The sequence below is a fragment of the Oryza sativa genome, chromosome 7, assembly GCF_034140825.1.
Source record: "Oryza sativa Japonica Group chromosome 7, ASM3414082v1".
NCBI lineage: Eukaryota > Viridiplantae > Streptophyta > Magnoliopsida > Poales > Poaceae > Oryza > Oryza sativa.
Genome location: NC_089041.1, coordinates 17020729 through 17041627, shown reverse-complemented (window position 1 = coordinate 17041627; position 20899 = coordinate 17020729). Strand labels below are relative to the sequence as shown.

At 41.3% G+C, this 20899-nt stretch overlaps 3 protein-coding genes and 1 long non-coding RNA gene across 5 annotated transcripts; 2 read left to right on the top strand and 2 right to left on the bottom strand.

Moving 5' to 3' along the window:
• Positions 1–894: 894 nt before the first annotated feature.
• On the bottom strand, positions 895–5761 carry LOC4343198 (serine/threonine-protein kinase/endoribonuclease IRE1-like). 2 transcript variants are annotated; one of them, NM_001422147.1, is made up of 7 exons: positions 5212–5761; positions 4426–4621; positions 3008–4341; positions 2553–2725; positions 2147–2393; positions 1757–2051; positions 895–1234 (listed from the first exon to the last, which is right to left on the bottom strand). In NM_001422147.1, the coding sequence occupies exons 1-7, from the start codon at positions 5499–5501 to the stop codon at positions 1088–1090; spliced, it is 2682 nt and encodes an 893-aa protein (NP_001409076.1). In that variant the 5' UTR covers positions 5502–5761; the 3' UTR covers positions 895–1087. The 2 variants fall into 2 exon arrangements, with proteins under 2 accessions (NP_001409076.1, XP_015647365.1); XM_015791879.3 differs by having other exon boundaries at positions 905–1234; positions 4431–4621; positions 5212–5658.
• LOC4343197 (uncharacterized) lies at positions 5645–7153 on the top strand. The gene is made up of 3 exons (XR_001547735.3): positions 5645–5764; positions 5917–6077; positions 6392–7153. It is a non-coding gene; the product is annotated as an uncharacterized lncRNA (long non-coding RNA).
• A 1822-nt stretch (positions 7154–8975) lies between these two features.
• On the top strand, positions 8976–13302 carry LOC4343196 (uncharacterized). The gene is made up of 6 exons (XM_015789889.3): positions 8976–9241; positions 10297–10389; positions 11571–11706; positions 11913–12183; positions 12334–12388; positions 12876–13302. Exons 1-6 carry the CDS (start codon positions 9107–9109, stop codon positions 12948–12950), a joined length of 765 nt encoding a protein of 254 aa, XP_015645375.1. The 5' UTR covers positions 8976–9106; the 3' UTR covers positions 12951–13302.
• A 282-nt stretch (positions 13303–13584) lies between these two features.
• Positions 13585–19082, bottom strand: LOC4343195 (probable plastid-lipid-associated protein 12, chloroplastic). The gene is made up of 11 exons (XM_015789721.3): positions 18729–19082; positions 18596–18649; positions 17919–17993; positions 17667–17786; positions 15888–16079; positions 15573–15656; positions 15394–15483; positions 14765–14818; positions 14565–14644; positions 14017–14127; positions 13585–13943 (listed from the first exon to the last, which is right to left on the bottom strand). The coding sequence occupies exons 1-11, from the start codon at positions 18996–18998 to the stop codon at positions 13865–13867; spliced, it is 1209 nt and encodes a 402-aa protein (XP_015645207.1). The 5' UTR covers positions 18999–19082; the 3' UTR covers positions 13585–13864.
• Positions 19083–20899: the final 1817 nt, after the last annotated feature.

The window sequence follows — 20899 nt, the reverse complement described above, 5'->3', positions numbered from 1 at the left end:
GTTTGGCGCTAGGGTTTGCACGGGAGAGAGAGAGAGAGGAAGGAGGCTGGGCGGGAGGAGGACGACGACCCGGCGTGTGGGACCCACGCGGCCAGGCGCGCGGTCAGCGCACGCACATGCGCGGCACGGGCGGGAGGGCACCGCTCGGCTTGGGCCCGGAGGCGGCCTAGGAGGAGAGGAGGGAGAGGCAGGCCCGGGAGAGAGAGGGGAGGGGAGGGAGCTGGGCTGGGAGGGGGAGGGAAGAGGTGGGCCGGGAGGAGGAAGGAAAGAGAGGGAGGAGAGGGAGACTTTGGGCTGGGCTTGGCCCAAAGGAGGAAGGAGGATTTATTTTTAGCTTTTTCTTTTTAATAAACATTGATCAAGGTTGTTGTTGCTTAATAATTATTTCCGGTGCTCTGAAAATTCAAGTAAAATTTGAGGGCTCCTTTTAGACCAAAGAGAATTTAACAAAAATTCTCTGGACCACATTCAAAATTTTCTTGTACGCATTTTAATGTTTGCCAATTTCTTTTCGAATTTTAATTAATTCTATTATTCCTTTTAGGGAATGATTTTTATTTCAGGATGAATTTATCAGGACGTGACAGATACTATGGTTACCCGCACATGATGGAACATACGGAAGGAGAACGAGAAAACAAAAAGATATGACACCAGTTGTTCTAATTACACCAGTTCTAGAGATGTTGCATGCTGACAATCTGACATAGACCAACTCATGATTTTTAACAAGCCGAACTCACCTGTCTAAACGAATCTAACAACGGAATCAAATCTTGCAAATGTACTCCGTACATGAATAGGATGAATTCATCTTCTGGAACAACTCAAGGGGACTAACAGCACACAATCACAAGACGAAACAAAATTGAAAAAAAAAAAAACCTTGATAATGCAGTCCATATAGTCAGGTAAAAGATTTGATTTACTATAAGTAATACACAATTCTGTGGAATACAATGTACAGGCTGAACTTTCTTTACCCTATGATATATGGTACAAATCACATGTACATACATTTTTGCTAGAAGAGTGTTAGTGTACACACTAGGCAGGGCAGGGCCTTCACCCCTCCTGCAGGTTACAGCTACGCCGAGCTTCCAAGGAAATATTTGCTGAAAGCTTCTTCGTCCTTGCAATGCTCGGACATGACCTCGTAGACTTTAATTAGCAGCTTTGGGAATCGGCTTGAGAAATACTGAACAAATCCCTCCGGCAGCGACCCAAGTAGCTCCTGGAATTTTATTAACATGAATATGTTAGCGTCTGGGATGATGATTGCATGGTCACAATCTGTAAGTAGTATCTCAAACTTGATAATATTCTTCAGAAAACTGAAAATGTATAAAATAGTATCTCAAACTTTTAATATTCTCCAGAAAACCGAAAAGGCAGAGATATATCCTAACTCCTAGGAGGAGGTCAGCAGTAGTGCCCACCCTTGTGAGGAAGATAAGACTGTAGAATCAAAATCATCACAAACTAGCACACTACATAGTTTAGTTGAACCTTACATAAAAGAAGTAAACTAAGAAACTATCTAAGATAATACAGAAGCAACTAATATAACATTCATGACTGCAACTAACTACTTTTCCTATATACTACATTCATGCACAGCAACTAATATGAACATCCATTGAACACACAACAGCATTCATGCATACTACAGCACCACCTCTTGTTTGACCCATAGTTTAGCTGTATGCAGGAAAACTAAAACAAAGCAAACAAAACAAGAAATGCAGCAACAGACCTTGAGATCATCTGAAAATTCTCTGTAATGTCCTGATTTGTTTCTGATCAATCTTAGAAGGTCACGAGTGGACTCAAAACTATATTTTCTATAACGTCCCATGTCTGCAAGCAGGGCAGCATCTAATTTCTCTCCCCAATTTTTACCAAATGCTTCAACATTTATGCCTTCCAAAGCATCTATGAGATCAGTTTCACTGGTTTTCTCAATTCTGTCACTGGTATCTCGTAGAAATGAAAGGCACAACTCAGGGCTCCAAAAGAAAGGATGATGCATCACATACACGGCCGTTGGTCTGTTAACATTAATAAAAAAATGCATTCAGAAAATCAGGAAGCCTTTTTAAATGTTCAGGGCATTAACGATGTCAAAATACCAAATTATTCTTACCTCTTCTCTGGATCTGGATCTAACAGTTGAGAAATAAGATGCACTGCTTCTGGTATGTGATCCACTATGAAGAGATCAAATTGATTGTTTATGATTTTCATGTCCCGTTCATAGTACTCACCAAACGGATGCTTGCCTTTAGTAATGCAATAGAATATAAGGCAGCCCAAACTAAATAAATCTATGGCTCGAGTCTGACGACCATGACGAAGCTGTTCAGGTGCTTGCCAACCAGAGCTTCCAAATCCTGCAGTAAGTTGACAGGGATGAAATGGCTAGTTAGAGAGAGAGAGAGAGAGCATCGCAATGACTAAAAAATGCACTTAAGAAAGTTGACCTTGACCATAAAAAAGATACAGAAAGTAATTTCTCATATTGCATATTCGCAAGCAACTTTGAACCTTACCAGTGCCATGATGACTAACAGAAGTCATATCCTCCTGCAAACGCTTACTGATACCCATATCTGAAAGTTTTGCTCTGAGAGGTCCTTCCTTGCTTATCAAAACATTCTGAGGCTTCAAATCACGATGTATAATTCCCAAACTATGCAAATGCACAATACCAGCAACAACATCTCTGCACATGAAAATTCACAAGGGCAACATCAGTGGTGGTCTGGTGGACACGCTAGCAACAATACCAAGAATAGGCAGGCAAATAATATCAGCCATTAAGGAACTTTGTAATAGCAAATGGTGGATGTTGGTTGTTGGCAAAGTGTTCTTAGCAAAAGGGCATCAAGTTAAGCTATGCATAAGCGTGACCTTAGTCAATTAATCTCAAAGTAAACAACACATGCATATACTGATAAACATGGTGTGCAACATGAAAGGGCACCAGTGACCAGTTGTCACATACCTCATCAGCTTTAGAAGTTGTGCCGAAGGAAGTCCATCCTGCCTCCAAAGTTCAATGTCTGTTCCCTTAGTATTTGAAAATGGTGGTACCGAGTGCAGTTGGATTAGATCAGCCAAGCTGCAGCGACACCTCTCAAGGGAGATATAAACAAAATCATTGTCCTGCTCAAAACCATACATTCGAACAATATTAGGATCCTGATCAGATGCAATCAGATTCTCAATCTCTTTCGAGGCTATATCATTGTGAGAGCGCAGCAGACGTTTCACAGCAACTTCCCGACCACCATAGGAGCCTTCAAAGACAACTGTACCATTGCTCCCTTTACCAATTTCTTTACTGTAAACACAAAGCTTACCAATCTGACGCCCATTGAGGCCATTAGGGAGTTCCACATTTGTTGAATCATGTGCTTTATTACTTTGTGCCTCAGTTGATCCACCAGTTCCATTCCCCTCTTTATCAGATGCTGAAAAGATCTGAGTGCTATTGATAAGTCCATCTTTCTTCCGCGCCTTCCTTCTTTTTGATGTTCCCTCTGATTTGCCTCTTGGGTCCATCAATTTCTCATCACGCATAAATGGCTTCAAAAATCGAATCACAAATTGCCTGCAATATTTGCTTGCATCGGCCAATTTCACTAGACAAGCCATGATCAACAACATGAGAAACGTGGGGAATAGCCATCTGTAAGAAAATTTAGTGACACTGTTGGTCAATTCAGTGTCAGCAGGCACAAAATGACCTAGGGCAATGTCAGCAGTCTGGTTTTGAGCACTATCCAAGGCCACATTAGACTCGCCAGCAGGTTGTGGTAACTTCTTTGGAGGTAGAAGTGGTTCCAGAGCATCCACAGCAGAAACTTCGTTCACAGGTCTCAAGACAATTGCATTATCTGAACTTGAATCAGGTAAATAAAGTTTAATTGGTGGACCCTCAGTCCTAATGCATGGAATATTTCCTCGCAGACAGGACGATTGGGCAAGCATGTCTTGGTGGCCATACCTCGCATAGTAATTTGCAGTGAAGGAAGTTCTTGTCCAGTTGAACAAATGTTCCCCAAGATCCGATGCACTGATAGAATAATCAGTTCTCACAACCACTATGATATTAGCACTTGTACCACTTCTAGCAGCATCTAACTTGGATGGAATTTCCTCAACCAGGGGGCCACCTACCTCGTTCAAGGCCACTGGCAAGCTATGCTTGTAAATGATCTCACCGCTATCAGCATTGACCACAAAAGTAGTTGAAACCTTTGATCCAATCGTAACAAAAGAATCCCGTATATATGGAGTCTCAGCAATAAACTCCTCCAGTTTCCAGGGAAGTCTCTACAGGAATAAGCCAGTGATAGGTGAGAAACAAAGCAAAACTAGACAGGATGTTGAGAACTAACGCAATTGTGCAAAGCATACCACACCACTGCCATTATGAACTTCTATAAGGTCCGATGTTTCTGACCCATCAAGGTATATGACATAGTTCAAATCAGGTTTCGAAGTAGTGATATGCTTCGAAAGAGGGGGTCCGGTGGAGAACTGCCACCGAGGCAATTTTGATAGAAGGTCCACTAGTTGAATTGTACCATTGTCGTAAAACTGGAGTTGGGAGCTGTTCACAATAAAAACAAGCAAATAAGTTGCAATTTCAAATGGCGGGACAAAATGGAAAGTACACACATAAGAAATGAACCAAACAGCTCAATTTGAATCATAAGTAGCACCTCTTATACTAGGAATAGTAAGTGCAAAAGCTGCTCATTTCCATAAATTAATTCGTAACTAATACTAAAATTGAAGTGCAATGCAATCAAGCAAAGTCATGTCATTACTAATGCTAGTGAGAACTACCAAAGCAGCAAGAAGATGCTGTTCCAACCATGGATCATGCATGACCTAAGCAGCTAGAGAGCTCTCTTTTCCCCGCATTTCCCCACTCCATTGCAGCACGAAAGCAAGAAAGTGACAAAGGAACATAGCAAGCCTCCCTAACTACAAGAAACCCTCTTTAACACTTGGCGGGATGGGAATCCATTTCGCTCCTCCAAAAGCCAAGGATAAGAACAGGAGGCAAAGCCCCCCCCCCCCCCACCCTGTCCCGCTGCACAAGCCAATCGATCCACCTCCTATAGACTCCATAGCCTCCTCCTGAACAGCATCGCAACTGGAAGAAGACGGAGGGAGGGGGACCAAGAAGCTCACCCGAAGTCGGCGGCCGGCTGGACCACCGCTCTCGCCGGCTGGGACGTGCTCCGCGGCGGCGTGAACAGGCCGTGGCGCCCCGGCCACGGCGCGGCGATGATCTCCGTCGAGGCCCCCTCATCCCCGCCGCCGGGGAGCGCGAGAGTCGGGGACGGCGAAGGGAGCTCGAAGAGGTCTGACGACCCCTGGGCGGCGGCGGCGGCGTCGGCGGCGTCGTCGAAGCGGACCCCGCGGAAGGCGACGCCGGCGAGGAGCACGAGCTGGAGGAGGACGCGGCGGAGCGACCTCATCGGGGCGGCATGTGGATGGATCTCCCTAGGGTTTCGAGCGTAGGGGAGAGGGGAGGGGATGGGGGTTTGGATGGAGTCGGGATCCGGAAGGGGTTGGTTGCTTCGCGGGGAAGGAGGCTTCTGGAAGCAATCTGATTGGGGGAAAGGGAAGGAAGACGAGGGGAAGGGGGATCGATGCGGCGGCGGGGGGGAAGAAGACTAGTGAAGCCGGATTCGCTGCTTTGCTTTGCTACGCGCCCACGCGTGCGTGCGTGACAGCCAAAGTACAGAGAATGCCAAAACGTTTTTCTTTTTTTAGAGGTTGAAAACGGTACATCCGAAAATTTTCGGATACTTCCGAAAAATCTCGGGGGTATAAAATCTTCTTCCAATCCGTGGGTTCTTTTTCTCTCTCTTTTCACTCCTTTTCCTACAGATTCCTCTGCGACTCCGCTCCTCTCCAGCGACCAACTCCTCTCTGGTGGCTCCCTGGCGCTCCTCTTCACTCCATCCTCGTGGGAGCAAGTTTGGGGCACTTCTTGGAGGCTAGATTGTCGTTCTTCACCGAGCTCTTCACGTGTTCTTCGTGTTCTTGAGGTATCTATCTCAAAATCAAATCCCCTCGAGTTAAATCTTGTGATTTCCTTCGGTGGAGTTGTTCCTCTAGTGCCATAAGACTTGTAGATTCAATTTCACAACTTTTTGTTGGAGGATTTGTGCGGGATCTGAGTTGTAGTGTTCGGCTAGGCATTTTCGGAAACTTCCGAAAATTTTCGGAATTATTTTCGGAAGTTCCGAAAATTCATGTCTGAACCCTCCAACCTTGGTTTCGCATGATTCTTGTCTCAAATTGCTTGTATTTCATCTCATTAGTCTCCTTATTCTTATTGTCATTCTTTTTCTTGACTTAGGATGCCTGCACGCAAGTCCCTCACTCACAAGTCCGAACGCGCTCGGGATCGGTCTCCCACTCCTTCTCCATCCTCCGCGGAGGACTCGGACCATGCTTGGTCCGGGGAAGGGGAAGAGGAGACCGGCCCTCAGGTGGCACGTGTTCCTCGGGGTTCCACTCAGCCTCCTCCCACTCGTGAGCGTCCCTCTCCTATGGCTCGTCGTGAGCCGTCTCCCTTATTCCGCATTCTGCGAAGTCTCTTTGACCTTTGCGCCGCAGAGGCCAAAAAGAACCGCAGAATGCGGAATGGGATCAAGAAGACAGCTCGGCGCATCAAGAACATACAGGCACAACTCAATGAGCATTTTCACGTGGATGTCCCTCCCTCCCCACCGGGCTTTGAGGCCGAGCCCGATGAGCCTGAGGAGGAAGAGATCGAGGATCCTTTTGCTGGGATACCTTCAGACTATGATTTCTTTGGTTTTGGCCATGGCTATGGCTATCCTCCTCTAGAGGATCCTCCTCAGGCGCCCTTCGCTTGAGTCTTTGTCTCGTCATCCTTCCTTTTTGGTGCTTCGATGCCAAAGGGAGAGAATACCTATCTATCTTATTTAGCTTTAGCTATCTTAGTCGAACATGGTTGGCTTTTTTTATGAGACTATGTGTGGATTTTAAGTTATTGCCATATTATAAGACTTTATTGTTTAATTATGGATGTGTGAGATGTAATGACAATTATGTGTTATATTCATATGGTGCAAATGTTCTTATTTCCTTCTTATATTGTGCATGTGATGAATGAGTCATGAAATGAGATGTATGTGCTATGAAATGATTTGTATCTCTTGAGCTTAAATGTGGATGCAAAGATTTAGGGGGAGCTCTCCACTTTCTTTAATGCACACTTCTAGGGAGAGCTTTCACTAAACCTTTGCACCAAAATCATCTATTATATTCATTCTCTCTTGTAATCTAATTGTATTGCTATAAAGCACAAAAAAGGGTGAGATTGAAAGTGCATATAGGCACCAAATGATTTTGATGATTAATTACAATTCGATTAGGGAGGACTAACTTTTCTATTCAAGTAAATGTGAAGGTAGATATGTCCTCGACGTGTTGTAATGTGATGCATACCCCATTGAATGCGATATCAGGACGTAATACGACAATGATCAAATGGTATATTGCATATTTTACCTTGCATTGTGTTATAGGAAAGCCATACTATTAGGGGGATGATGCATAGACATATAAGGAGTGATGCGTGTGCTCAAAATCTATTTTTCTTGGAAGCATTTCTTTGTTTGGTGTGTTCTGTAAATTTTCGGATGTCCCGAAAAGCATTTTTGGAAATTCCAAAAATACACAGAATAAATTTCAACCTTCAGGAAATTTTCGGAAGTTCCCGAAAATGTCTGCGAGCCAAATATGCTCCTGGAAATTTTCGGAAGCTTCTGAAAATATTTTTCGGAAGTTCCAAAAATCTATATAAGGTATTTTGGGTTTTGGATATTTTCAGAAATATCTGAAAGTACTTTTCGGAAGTTCCGAAAAATTGCATTGACTCTGTTTTTCTCAGATCTGAAATTTTTGAAAGTTCCGAAAATGATTTTCGAAAGTTCTGAAAATCACTTTTATTGTGCTCTAACGGACAGAATTTGTGCTGTGGCTATAAATAGCCTCACCTCTCCCCTTGAGAGGGCTATTATTCCTATTGCAAACTTGTGTGCCCTTGCGTTACTTCTCTCTGAGTCATTTGAGCCTTGTGAGTATTGTGTCTGCTAACTAGCGGCCGCGGCCGCTGGCCGCAGCTAGATGAAACGAACATGACATAATATATCGTCCCTTTTTAAAGATATGGTGCTACAAAGGTCTATCCTTTTACAAAATTAAGTTTATATACTCTCTCCGTTCAAATTAATCACACATATGTATATGGAACTTTCAACAGAATTTTAATAAGACCAAGAATATACCGTTGGTTTCCATCTCTTCGAGCGTGTGTTAGGGGCATATCTGTGGGTGCGTGAATGTGATGTTACGCGTGTAATGGTGTGTGCGTGTATATACTTTGTGGAATAAAACAAATTATCTCTTAGATAAATATTTAAAGTAAATTTCACTTTGGATCACCTTTTATTACTAGTGTTTTACTTTGGATCAACCCTTTAACCATTGTTTTTATTTAGAATCGAATAATCTCACCTTTGTTCCACTTTGGACTACCTGACTCTTTTATCAAGCATATAAACAATTTCAAGTAGATCGGCTCCTACTCATCGATGAACTCCCACAGCTATACTTAAACAATTGACTTAACATATAACGAGTTGATGCATATGGATAAAATAGTTAAATGTGGTATAAAGTACCACAAAGTTAAATTTACCCGGTTCAAAAGTAAAAAAAACATTCATTAAAGGGTACTCCAAACTAATATTTACCTTTTAATTTATTATAATAGAGTAGATAATCCTTGGTAATAATTTGCTCAGTGATGCAAATCAAACTGGGCCTTACCCTGCCGTAGGGCTCGTTTGGGCTGGGGGCCCAGTTACCAGCGACCATTCCAAGCATGCACGTTCCTCCTCTCACGGAGCGCCACCACCACAACACCTCGCGAGGTCCCCCGCCATCGCCGGCGGCCTTTTGCCCCATGAGGAGGTAAACGCCGCTCGCCGCCACCGCCGCCGCCGCCGCCGCCGCCGACGCCGTCCGCCGGCCCGCCGCGATGATCACCCACGTCAAATCGGCTCTCCTCTCCGGCCACCGCGGCCCGCACCACCTCGCCGCCTCCGCCGCCGCCGCCGCCTCGTTCCACTCCACCCCTCCCCTCCAGCGGAAGCGCAAGACGCAGTGGCACCACGTAATCCGCCTTCTTTCCTCCCTCCCCTCTCTCTGTTGTGTTTGTTAGCGGATCCTCGTCTCCGTTGAGGAAAAAAAGATTGCTCCCTTTTTTGTTTTGATCTGCCGGAAGGTGTGGGTTGGGTTGGTCGGTAAGGTGTTCGATGAAACGCCTGTGTGTATTGGGGGGGTGGGGGAAGCCTTGCGAATTCAGTCGTTTTATTTCTCGTGCGCTCGTGATGAATTTTTGCGCGAGGAGATCTGTGAGCTCGCGCTGTGTAGCTCCTGCGTTTCATCTGCTGGGATGGGTTTTGGATGTGGAACTGATTGGCGTTTGAATTTGATTCTCGTTATAACTGACATGCAGGGGATAATGCATGCGAAAATTGAGGAATTTATTGTCAGTGCTCGTGTGTGTTCCCATGGGTAAATTGTTAGGCTGTTTTGTGTATTGCTCAGTGTTCTTAGAAAAATGGTCTACAAGGTTGCATAGATTGAAGGAACGGTTGTCCTGACCTAGTACCACCCCTAAGGTACCGCATGAGCGCTATAAAGTGGAATGCCTGAAACAAAACATCGCACTACCTTTTAGAACATTGATATTGCGATCTGCACTTTGTACATTTTGTAATATGATACTCCCTCCGTTTCAGGTTATAAGACTTTCTAGCATTGCCCATATTCATATAGATGCTAATGAATCTAGGCACACATATATGTCTAGATTCATTAACATATATATGAATGCGGACAATGCTAGAAAGTCTTATAATATGAAACGGAGGTAGTAATTTGCTGACTTTGTTAGCTAATTGTACTTGATTGCAGAGGCTCGAGCGTGGTTAATTTTCTGTTGTGCTTATTAAAATGATTGGTTTTCCTTGATTCTATTTTTAGTTTGCTTGTTTCAGTTTGTCTGGTCATCACGTAATCATGCTTTAAGTTTTACTATCCTCTATCCCTTTGTTATGTTCGATGTTTAAAGTAGCAACAATTGACAAGGGATTATTGTTTTTTGTTGCAAAGTAGTTCATGTGATGAATAGAGCTAACATTTTTTTCTTTTGCTCCCCCACAGAGGTTCAGTTATTATGAGAAGCGCAGGAGAAATAGAGAATCAAAAAGGACCATGCTACGGAATATGTCTGAATATGCTGAGTACCTCTTCCAGGTCAATATAATTAAAATTTTGACACATCTTTTAGCTTTGAATTTTCTTTTCGGTGTAACTGAAGTAAATAGATGAGGACTTTTAGCCATCACAAATCCTCTAAATCTACTGGTCTTGTGGTTACTAAATTTGGATCAACACATTATTACTATCCTTTGTTATCAGAAGTCCTATACCATTATTACCATTATCTGATTTTTTAATTCCATCTTACGTAATACAGAAACAAAGCTAAAGTCTAAAGAAATGGTTCTGGAAAGCATAAGAACAATATAAGTGCCATGTGAAACCCTGCAATATTGTTTGGATGTTATGAAGAAGATTACAGTGGATAAGGTTTTTATGTTAACACTCTACAGTTTAGACTAAGCTTTATGTGGCACGCAGGATTTTTTTTTCTCGAAAATGCAGGAGAGCTGCATTTCATTTCATTAAGGGGAAGAAAAAACAAAAACAAAGATATTTACAAAGTAGGAGGACCCGAGCCCTCCTACCGAGACCCACACACCCAAGACCACCCGGAGAGCTTAGCTGCCCAGGTTTGCCGTCCCACTAAGGAGCTTTTGAAGGGAAAAAGCTCCTGCAATACACCAAAGATTACCCTAATTTTCTATCACTTGCAAGACTGTCGCAACTCTAGGATTGGTGCCATTAAAAACACAGTCGTGGCACGCAGGATTGAAAAAAAAAATCAGATAATGGTATAGAACTTCTGTTTTTCTTCCCTTGGCATTTTGGAAGGAATTAAGGATTATAAGAACTGAATTGGTTACTTGTATTTTTCTGTGGTTCTGTCACCATAAGTCGCACCATTTCAGCTTTGGAAAAGTCTACCTTACAACATTTAACTATTGCAAAGTCTGAACTACAAAAGCATTTTATTACATTAAACTGTTATAAAACCATCATTTCTCATCCATAGCTGCTAGTTGTTTTTGCCACATTAACAGACAACACATATTTTCAGCTGTCATGGCAGCCCATTTAGTACAAGTCTCCACTACCTTTGGTCTTTTGTTTTGCTGTAAAATAGACCTTTTTCTTCAGCCTTTAATGCAATTTTCCTTTTCACTTTGTTCTTACTGTAATGTTGGTTACAGTTTTTTAATCCAATTGATTCCCATAATTAAATGCTGATGTAGAATGCTCTTGACCACAAATTTATTTATATTAATTTTCAGAGTTGGCGGGATGAAGATGACAAAAATGATGAATCAAGTGGACCTTCTTGGTTCAGGGGACACCGTTGGGTCAGGAATCCAAAGAATAATGGTTTCCGCCCACATGATTTTTATTTTGGAAACTTCAGAAGCAGGGGTACATTACTTCATTCATTTTCTCTATCTTATTAGCAAATTATTGTCCTGTTTAGCACTTCTATTTTCAGAATTCACATATTTTTAATGTAGTCTGCTTATGTTATAAATATTTCAGTTACAAGAAATATTTTAGCTGGATATGACACATGCATAATGCATAAGGTGAACCTTATAGAATTTTGTTGTTTCTTGTTTCGAGAACAGGTGGATTTGAGTTTTGCACAAGTGATGAAGATGAACCGGAAACGGTGTTTCGCAATGCTTTCCGTGGGCAACAGACATTTTATTGGTCTTTTGATTCTGATGATTTTTGTCAGAGAAATCACAGACGTTCTCATTCAGAAAGTTCCAGACGTTGGAGTTATGAGACAGATGATGAGGATGAAACACCCGCACAGACGGAGGTATCTTTGGCACGGCAGGCACTTGGATTGAGTACTTCTGGTCCACTGAAACTCGAAGATGTTAAAAGCGCGTAAGATCTTTCAAGCTTTCAACATTTTCCAAGATTTATGTGTTTTTTTGTGATATTAGACCATGAAGCCATGAACCTTAGTAGATTTCACTTATTTTCCTTTTCAAGATTATTTTATCCTTTATTTATTTTTGTTTGTTTTCATACTAGATACCGGACATGTGCACTTAGATGGCACCCAGATCGTCACAATGGCTCAACGAAGGTGAACTTGTCACATCTGACTTTATTCTATTTTTCTCTTTGCATGTTTTTTGTATGCCAGGCTGTTCGGTGAATAATACACTTGTTTAGATAGTCTTGCCACAAGTATCTCGAGTTCACACAAGATAATTGGATATGATTATATAAATTGCTGGAATGGAAATTGCGGACCAAAATCCCCTATATCTTCAGTATTTCATTTGCATCTCCAACCTTCATATGAAGGATTGGTTATTAGCTCACACAGAGACAAGTTTACCAGTTTCCACCATCTTCCTTTCTTTTTTTTTTTCTTTCTCTGAACGTACCTGTATCTGATTCAATAGAAGGCATGGTATGAAATTATTGTTTGAACGAACAGATGCAGTTCTTGGCAATGGAATATTGTCTTTTTTGATGTTTTGAGCTTATATCTTAAAACTACCAGAATCACTTATACTGTTACACCTATTTGTTTATGTAACTCATGATTTTCCTTAAATGGACAGGCTACTGCAGAGGAGAAATTCAAGCACTGCAGTGCAGCATACCAAACATTATGTGATAGTTTGGCCTCTGCATAAACAATTGTGATAAAATCCTTGCTACTGTGGTCTCGTTCATCCACAGATTAACTTTATACTGGCAAATTCCCTGGACGTTTTGTCACCCGCCGATCAACATCTGCCTCCAAACTCAACTTGCTACCAAGAACTGCTTTGTTCTTGAACAAAACGATAGAACCAAAAGTTGATCAATAATGGAGGAAACTGTACCATGTAACATTTTTTACACAGGGTCATTGTTGTATTTTTAGAGCTAGGAAGAAACTATTTGTACCACCCAATTCAGTTAGTTTATTTGGAATATTAATATTAGTTGAGTACACTACAATCATTGTTGCTGATGCAGAAGTAATCAAGCTTTTTTGGTCAATCTGGAATCTGCGATTTTCTTGTCACGCATCCACCTGTATATTTGTATACTGTGGACGTTTTCTTATGCCTGAATGCACTCCTGTGTACACATGAACTTAATTTGCTTGTAGGTTCTGAACAATCTCTTGTTACGATATAAGCATTCTCAACAGTTTCCTCATGGTTTTTGTTGACTGATTAATGAGCACAGGCAGCTGCTACCCTTATCAAATTCTTAATTAAATCAGTTGATATTTATATAAAGAACTGAGTGAACGTCCAAGCCAATTGCAAGCAAAGGTTTCCAAAATCAGAAATGCAGAACCTTATTCTTATAATATGTATTATCATGGTCTATCACCAAAACATGTGTAATGTTGTATCATTGGAGAAAAGGATTGAGCATCTGCAAACCTCATGCGAATCTATAATTACAGGAATCTTACTATTGTACTGGTAGCGGTCAACTACAACGTGTACATCATCTGATCATTGAATCCAAAGATTCTCAGTGATGAAGTCTCCAAAGATTCTCAGTGATGAAGTCAAGCGATTTCTTCATAGATCCCTACATTTTAGTTTTATGTTCTATTTGCAATGCGTACATGGACAAGCTTGTGTTGGTTAATATTAGATATCCTTATCTTATTGTCAATATACCTGCATGAAATTTCACAAATATCAGACAAGCATCAATTCTGTTTCAGTTGTTGGAATGTGAACCCAAACTTACAATATTTCCATGGCAAATTCTCCTCGAGCATCCAAGGGAAACTGTAACCCACCAGCTTGAATAGCTCCTTTATTTATGGACAAGTTAAAGTTATTGCCATCCTCATTTTTACTGCAAGTTTAATAAAGAAAATACTTAGCTCGCAAGCTCGGTATTGAACAAAACACCACATGAACAGTCAATTTGGTAGTTGTAGTAGTATTGTAATAAAGATAACAATCAAGATCCAATAGGAAATTTCAAGGAAGTTAAATTTAGATTGGAAATTGAGGATTTACCCTCTTGAGCCAATGACATGTGGGGTCATTTAAGGTCACATGTGGGTCAGGAGGGTGAATCCTCAAGTTCAATCCAAGGAGAGGGTATATGATCAAAATTTACAATTTCAAGAGTGTAATGTGGATTTTTATATGTAGATAAGTAGGTGGTAACAAACTGTGTTCTAATATATATGGTCTTGTTTCCTCAAAAAAAAAAAAAAAAGGTCTTCAAAGCTGTAAACTCTCCCAAACAGGAAGTACAGCATTCATACAGCTCTTCGAGCTTACCATATGTTGCCACTTGCATTGAGGCTGACACCTGGAAAGGGTCTTACCAAATTCTTCAATTGCCCATCTTCTTTTATGATCTGATTGAAAAGCCCATATCATTTGTAAGCCATATCGTGTGCAAGTAAAAAACCAGAGTGACATTTCATCTTTTTGCTCAGTCTTCAGACAAATCCTTCAGAGGTGGTTCTGAAACTAACCTGGACACCCTTCAGACCAGCAGATGCAACAAATGACCAGCTTTCATCTTCAGTCTGCGCATACAAATTTGGTTATAGGTCCCGTTCGTTTCTGCTATAGGAATTGGATGAAAAATTTCATCTTCGTGGCACGCTGTGGTATTCTATTTTAGTAACGCTTGAAGGTGTATGCAGGAATAACCATTTCTCATTACATTTGCAGCAGCTGTCAAGTCCTTTCACAAACCAGAAAAGGATCTGTTTTGTTTGATGCTGCCAAGAGTCCTAATTTCCTTTCCATAGAGAAATACTTCTCCCAGTCAGATTTTATATAAAACAGTTGATAGTAAACCTAATATAAATAATACTAAACAAAATATAGAACTGTGAGATGCCTGCCTGAACGATTAAAGCCCAGGTGGTTGGCATCAGAACTTGTGCAAGATAAATTACAGGGAAAGAAGAACAAATATACATAAAACATGGTTAGTTGCGCAGGTCTGATCTAGTACTGCCATGTGGTTGATTCGCACGTCAAATATTTCACAATATAACCAACCATTGCTCAAAAACAATATTGCCAAATGATGCATAGACATTAGAAATATGAAATATTGCTTGGAGTTGTTTATGAAAATGTAAATGCTAACCTTTGAGGACCATAATAGCTGCCATTCTCCCGCTAGAGTGTTCAGATCAGCTTCAATTCCTTGTCTGCTTGAAGTGAGATCATCTATAGCCTTTTTAGCAAGCAAATATGTTGTAAATACCACTTTGTCAAATACTCAAAGTACTGCCACAATGGACAATTCAAGCTATAATAACATACCTCTTTTACTCCTGTTCCTGCAGATATAGCTGACAACAGCAATTGCCGTTGGTCTGCACTTTTCTGGAGAACAAATGTGGTTCCCTGCACTACAGATTGTTTTGAAAAGCTAATGAAGTACAAACAGGTTTGGGAAAAAGCAAAGATTTCTACAAACTATAAAGATATTACAATTTTCTGTACTGTAGATTCATAAAAAAAGAGAAAATCAATTATACAATTCAAAATTTTAAATGCGTTGCTGCATGGTTTCAGTTGTGAAAACCTTACTGCAAGTTAGGCAGTAAAATAACATCAAGACTATGTAGCATGTACCTTGTTTCCCCTTGAAATACGTATATTCCCAGTTTGAGACAAGTACGTAGTGTCAAGCCAACCCTTTGCCTCATCTCCAAGAAGCTTGAATGGCACTGGGTATGGAACCTTAAATGGCAAAAACTTGAAGTTGAATGCTGCTCGGTCAAAACGAAAAAGAATGCGCTTTCCGTCTTCAATAGTTGCTTCTGCCTGGTATATTTTAAATAAATCTCATCATAAAGTCATGTAGAACATTGTAAAAGCACTATAAATTTAGCAACTAGCAGTAATCGAAGTTAGTTGACTAGTAGAAGTATTTATCCCCCTTCATACAGAATAAGCACACTGTTCTGTCAACTCTCTTTAGGAGTGTAAGAGACTGCTCTTACCAACTTATTCCATGTTTACTATGGAATGGATTAATTAAACAATGAAGTCTCCCAAAAGATAAAAATGCCAATGATGTTTCTGATTTCGGCTTTACCAAGTAGTCGGAGCAATGTACAATATATTGTTCTTCAATATAATGCCCAGCCCTCCAGAACTATCAGTCTTAAGGTCGTCAGGATTTTTGTTCCCGACAAGATAACTACTATTTATTAGATGATAAATTAAATGGCTTGAGAAGAAATGGAGCTGGAGGAGGGCACACTATAAAATGGGGAAGCAATAGGCAATTAGAGGATCACTAGAGAAATAGAGAGTGTGCTATAGATATCTAGTTGGAAGAACTTGTTACTGATGATGACCCACTCTATTTATCTAAGTGTATCCCTAACAAGAGGAATGCAACAGTATGTTTTTTTTTTATTTTTTTTAGAGAAGGGTAATATTTTACCTAGCCTCTACATCCATCCGGATATATGCAGCCATTTAAATTGGGAACTTAGCCCCGCAAACAACTCAATCTGAAATTCACTCCTATGGATATTTGAACCCAGGATCTTGGGGTGCTACTTAGGTCACTGCAACCATTAGGCTACATGCCCTTTCGCAAATGTAGGCAGATTCCTATAGGATGCAACAGTATGTTGGGCATCCTGTAGTGTGATGGTCTTCTCCCAGAGGTGCATGGTGACACTTCACTGGTTACACGCAGCGGCTGAGACAGAACACTGGTGACAGAGACAACTCATTGGCAGGTATCAAGGAAAGGGTGAACAGGGATCAGTGTGACCTGTCGAACTTCCCAGTAAAGATGGCTGAGGTGGAGGTGCTTCGGGACAGGGTAGCAATGTGTGGTCAGTGCTGGCGAAGAAGACCAGTGAGATAGCAGTGCTCTTGCGAGAATCTGAAATTGGGTGAGGTTTTTCTTGTCCATGGAGGTGATGCAACGGAGGATCTTCATGGAAGTTAGATGAAGTTGCCTGGTCAGGGAGGATCTCAGGGTACCAACCAAAACAATCCTCAGGCAGATTGAAGGTAGCAAACAAACAAGCCCCAAGTAATGCAACTAAGACTCTACCTGCAAACATATCCACACTTGAACAACCAACGAGACAACCAGAGGCACTGCACGAGTCATGCTAAATGTAGACTAAGAGGACTTTATTATTGAATTGGACTCTGTTCATGCACGGTTCATGCCAATAGCTTTGTTCCAGACCAGTCATGGCACAATCTGATGAGTTGCTGGCGCTGTGTGCTGGCTAGGTTAATCCATGGGCACAACATTAACAAACAGGAGTGGTCAACAGAATTTCTGTTTGCTAATCATGTGTCTCTTTTTGTCATACTATTGATTCAATCATTCCTAGTAGTGTATCTCTTGCAAGTTTACTGTAGGCTAATCAATACCTCTACTTTCAGTTCACCAATTGATTCTGAAAACTTCACTACATTAATCACCCTGGGATCATCTGTTCTAAGGTATACTTCCTGAAAGATCTTGAAAGAGTCAACTCCAACAAATGTTCTCTGCAGGCAATGTGAATGAAGAATAAAATCAGTCATTTATCTATATGCGGTCGGCCTGAAAATCCAAAAAATAATAGAGATAAATGGGAGACTGAACATTATTTTCAGTGGGGCATACTGCTGGTATTTTACCTGAATGGGGGATGCCGACCCTGGTCTTGTAGTAAATATGAGCTGCCAACTACCTTCAATTAGACTTGAGTTGGTCTGCATATGAACCATGAAAGATAAGACGACAGCCTTTGTTGCATAGAAACTTTCCAGCTACGTCAAATACATGTATGATAATGGGAGCACTAGCTATGTTCAATTTTGTAGATAAGCCAATCATATCAAACTTTGATAAGAACATACTTTCCCATAGTAAGTAAAAGTAACACCCTAACATCATCACATTTATGGAGTTTCTGACCGTAAGTCCAAGATGCCATCTAGCTCGTTCAGCAGAAAGTACTTTCTACTATGCTCTATGAATCACTTCAATGGCAACTGGCAAGCTTCACTTGTAACATATTTATCATATAATCTTACGATTCAAACTCCAGAAGTTCTCTGTTTAGCTTCAACTTATTTCAGCAAGAAACTCAAGCTTACCTTGCACTGATCAAGATGCAAAACAGCTTGTTTCTCAATTAAATTCAGATCGTTAACTATTGAGATGCATGCACCTCACCTAAAATCTTCGCCTTATAAAATCGTTAATTCAATATTAACTACTGCTATATTCTCTAGCCACCCAACAATTACCTAGTTAAATACTAGTATAATTCAGACAATACAAATGAAAAGAAAAGGCACCGTGCACCCACCGGATCGGGCAAACCTCCCAGTGCTTCCAGAGCCTGAACAGCGCTCTCCACCTCCTGCGCACACGTAACAACTCGAAATGTCAGCAACACCGCACAAGCATTTCAACAAGCACCTAGTGCGCTCCATGCTTGCCTCGAGCTGGCGCGGCGCGACGCCTCGCCCGCGGCCCTGGACCCCGGCGAGAGCATCGAGGAGCTCCGTTTCGGCGCCCGTGTACGCCTCCTCCGCGGCCGCCACCGCGAGCGGCGGCGGCGCCCGCCGCCGAGGCTGGCGGCCCCGCGCGCACGAGGCCCCACGAAGGCGAGGCGCAGCGCCAGCGGAGGGCCGCCGCGACGGCACGCGAGAAGCCCCCAGGTGCAGGAGGCCTCCGGCTGCTGCTGCTGCTGCGGCGGCGGCGGCCATGACGGTGGCCGGCGGCGAGCGAAGAGGTGAGAGAGAGAGAATGGATGAGCGGTGCCGATTCGTGGACCAATAGGTGAGTGCCACGTGGATGGAGGATAGTTCGGCGACCGTTATCCCCTCTAGCCTCTGTCTGGTCTCTCGCCAACGCGCCTGTTAATTTGCACTTCTGTGGCTGATCCTTGGCTTGGTTGGTTTTCTTTGTTTCTTTCTTTTCTTTTGTGAGGACAATGAGATTTGGAAATTTCAGATATTTGGAAATATTTTGAAAATCTATGCTGACTAAGTGCAAAATTTTACCCAGCAAAGCTATAAGAAAAAATATATGTGTCTTCTTATAGACTAAATCGTAGGAGTTTTGACTAGGACATGTTAGAGTTGTTAGTTGATACATACATCAGTTTTAATTCGACTATGTGCCTAATCAATATAGATATTATAGTTGGAAAACTTTATTTTATCTAAAAAATAACCCATTTACCTTTTTAAGAGACCTCATTCCTTACGGAGGGGACGGTCACTTGCTATCTTGGAGAATCATGTAAAATTTAGAAGTTATGCATAAGTATATTGGGTATTGATCACTCTAAAGTTGTTTGAATTTTGAACATACGATTGGTACACTGCAACAAGGACCCATGTGATAGTGAGTGGTGGTCCACCACCACCATTGGAGTCTTTTAGAGTGGTAGATCATATTTTCTGTACCATTAAACAATGTATTTTCTGATAAAATATATAAAGTTTCTTTACAAATAATTTATTTCTAAATTTATCATAATTAATACTCAATTAATCACATGCTAATTATTTATTAAGTATCACATGCCAGTAAAAGTTTTCGTCTATCTGCCCAATAAAATTATGGATCCTTAATATCAAGATGACTAAATGATACCTCGTGCGTTGTTGCGGAAATTGTAAGAACTAAGAAGCAATCATGATAAAAGTTCTATTTGTGACATTTTGGGGGTAAAAGAGCTTTTATAAATTATTTCTTCGATCATATTCAATGATGAGAAATCACAAATTAAATAAAAAATTGATTGTAGCCAACCATGCAAGATGTAATGGTTAAAACCTATAGAGAAGGAAATAAAGAGATATGGAATATAATGCACACAATATTGAAGTTGTAACCAATATATTTATTAAATGACTGTCAACCAGAAAAAGAGAGAGAACCTTATATATATCTCAATATAACAATACCTTTGGCTTTATGTGCTTCACACGCATGGTGCAACATCCCTAAGCAAACATCCGTAGATCGAAAACTTTTCACATTATTTGCATATCGTTTCTCTCTTTGATATCTCAACCAGAAGTGCTTGGACAGAACCATGGCTAACAGCAAAACACTACTCAATCATTATTAGGTTCCAAATTGAATAAAGTCATCCATAATAGAATGGAGGCACAACATAACTATGTCGGAGTCAAGTCTTATGCCTTGAAATAGCATAATTGAACGCTTAATCCTGATCACCTTTGCAGCGGAGGAACATCGCAAGGGATTTAAACTATTCCCTATGAAAATGCAATAAATTTTCATGCATTTCAAAGGAGACCATAATATATCATGACTCTCAAGGTTTTTTAGAAATATGAATATAGCGTCGTGTAAACGTCTTTTGATCTAGTTGTTGGAAATCAGTTCTTTAGATTCCTGATTAAACTTTATACAAAGTACCTCACCGGCCTGGTCATGAGTCTAGACCATAACTTGCAATCCATCATGAACTGCATGATGGCTTGATAGGTGGCTCAACATTAGGCATTCCACGGATCTGCGCCGAGAAAGAAACAAACATCCACGTGTCTCTCCATTGGCGCGTCGCTCCAGGGCTCGCCATAGCGCGCGCGCTCAAACCCTCCCGCAACCGAGCTGTCTCCTGAACGGA

Bases quoted from the DNA above. Each gene is read 5' to 3' on its own strand.
- LOC4343195 (XM_015789721.3), bottom strand. From the start codon at position 18,998: ATGGCCGCCGCCGCCGCAGCAGCAGCAGCAGCCGGAGGCCTCCTGCAC. The intron at 15,657-15,887 runs GTACATGCTACA...TCTGTAGTGCAG, and splicing joins GTATTTCAAGGGGAAACAAG to GGAACCACATTTGTTCTCCA. The intron at 14,645-14,764 runs GTTAGTTTCAGA...CTTTTCAATCAG, and splicing joins CTGGTCTGAAGGGTGTCCAG to ATCATAAAAGAAGATGGGCA.
- LOC4343198 (NM_001422147.1), bottom strand. From the start codon at position 5,501: ATGAGGTCGCTCCGCCGCGTCCTCCTCCAGCTCGTGCTCCTCGCCGGC. The intron at 4,622-5,211 runs GTGAGCTTCTTG...TATTGTGAACAG, and splicing joins CAGCCGGCCGCCGACTTCGG to CTCCCAACTCCAGTTTTACG. The intron at 4,342-4,425 runs GTATGCTTTGCA...TTATTCCTGTAG, and splicing joins TTCATAATGGCAGTGGTGTG to AGACTTCCCTGGAAACTGGA.
- LOC4343196 (XM_015789889.3), top strand. From the start codon at position 9,107: ATGATCACCCACGTCAAATCGGCTCTCCTCTCCGGCCACCGCGGCCCG. The intron at 9,242-10,296 runs GTAATCCGCCTT...GCTCCCCCACAG, and splicing joins GCAAGACGCAGTGGCACCAC to AGGTTCAGTTATTATGAGAA. The intron at 11,707-11,912 runs GTACATTACTTC...TTTCGAGAACAG, and splicing joins TGGAAACTTCAGAAGCAGGG to GTGGATTTGAGTTTTGCACA.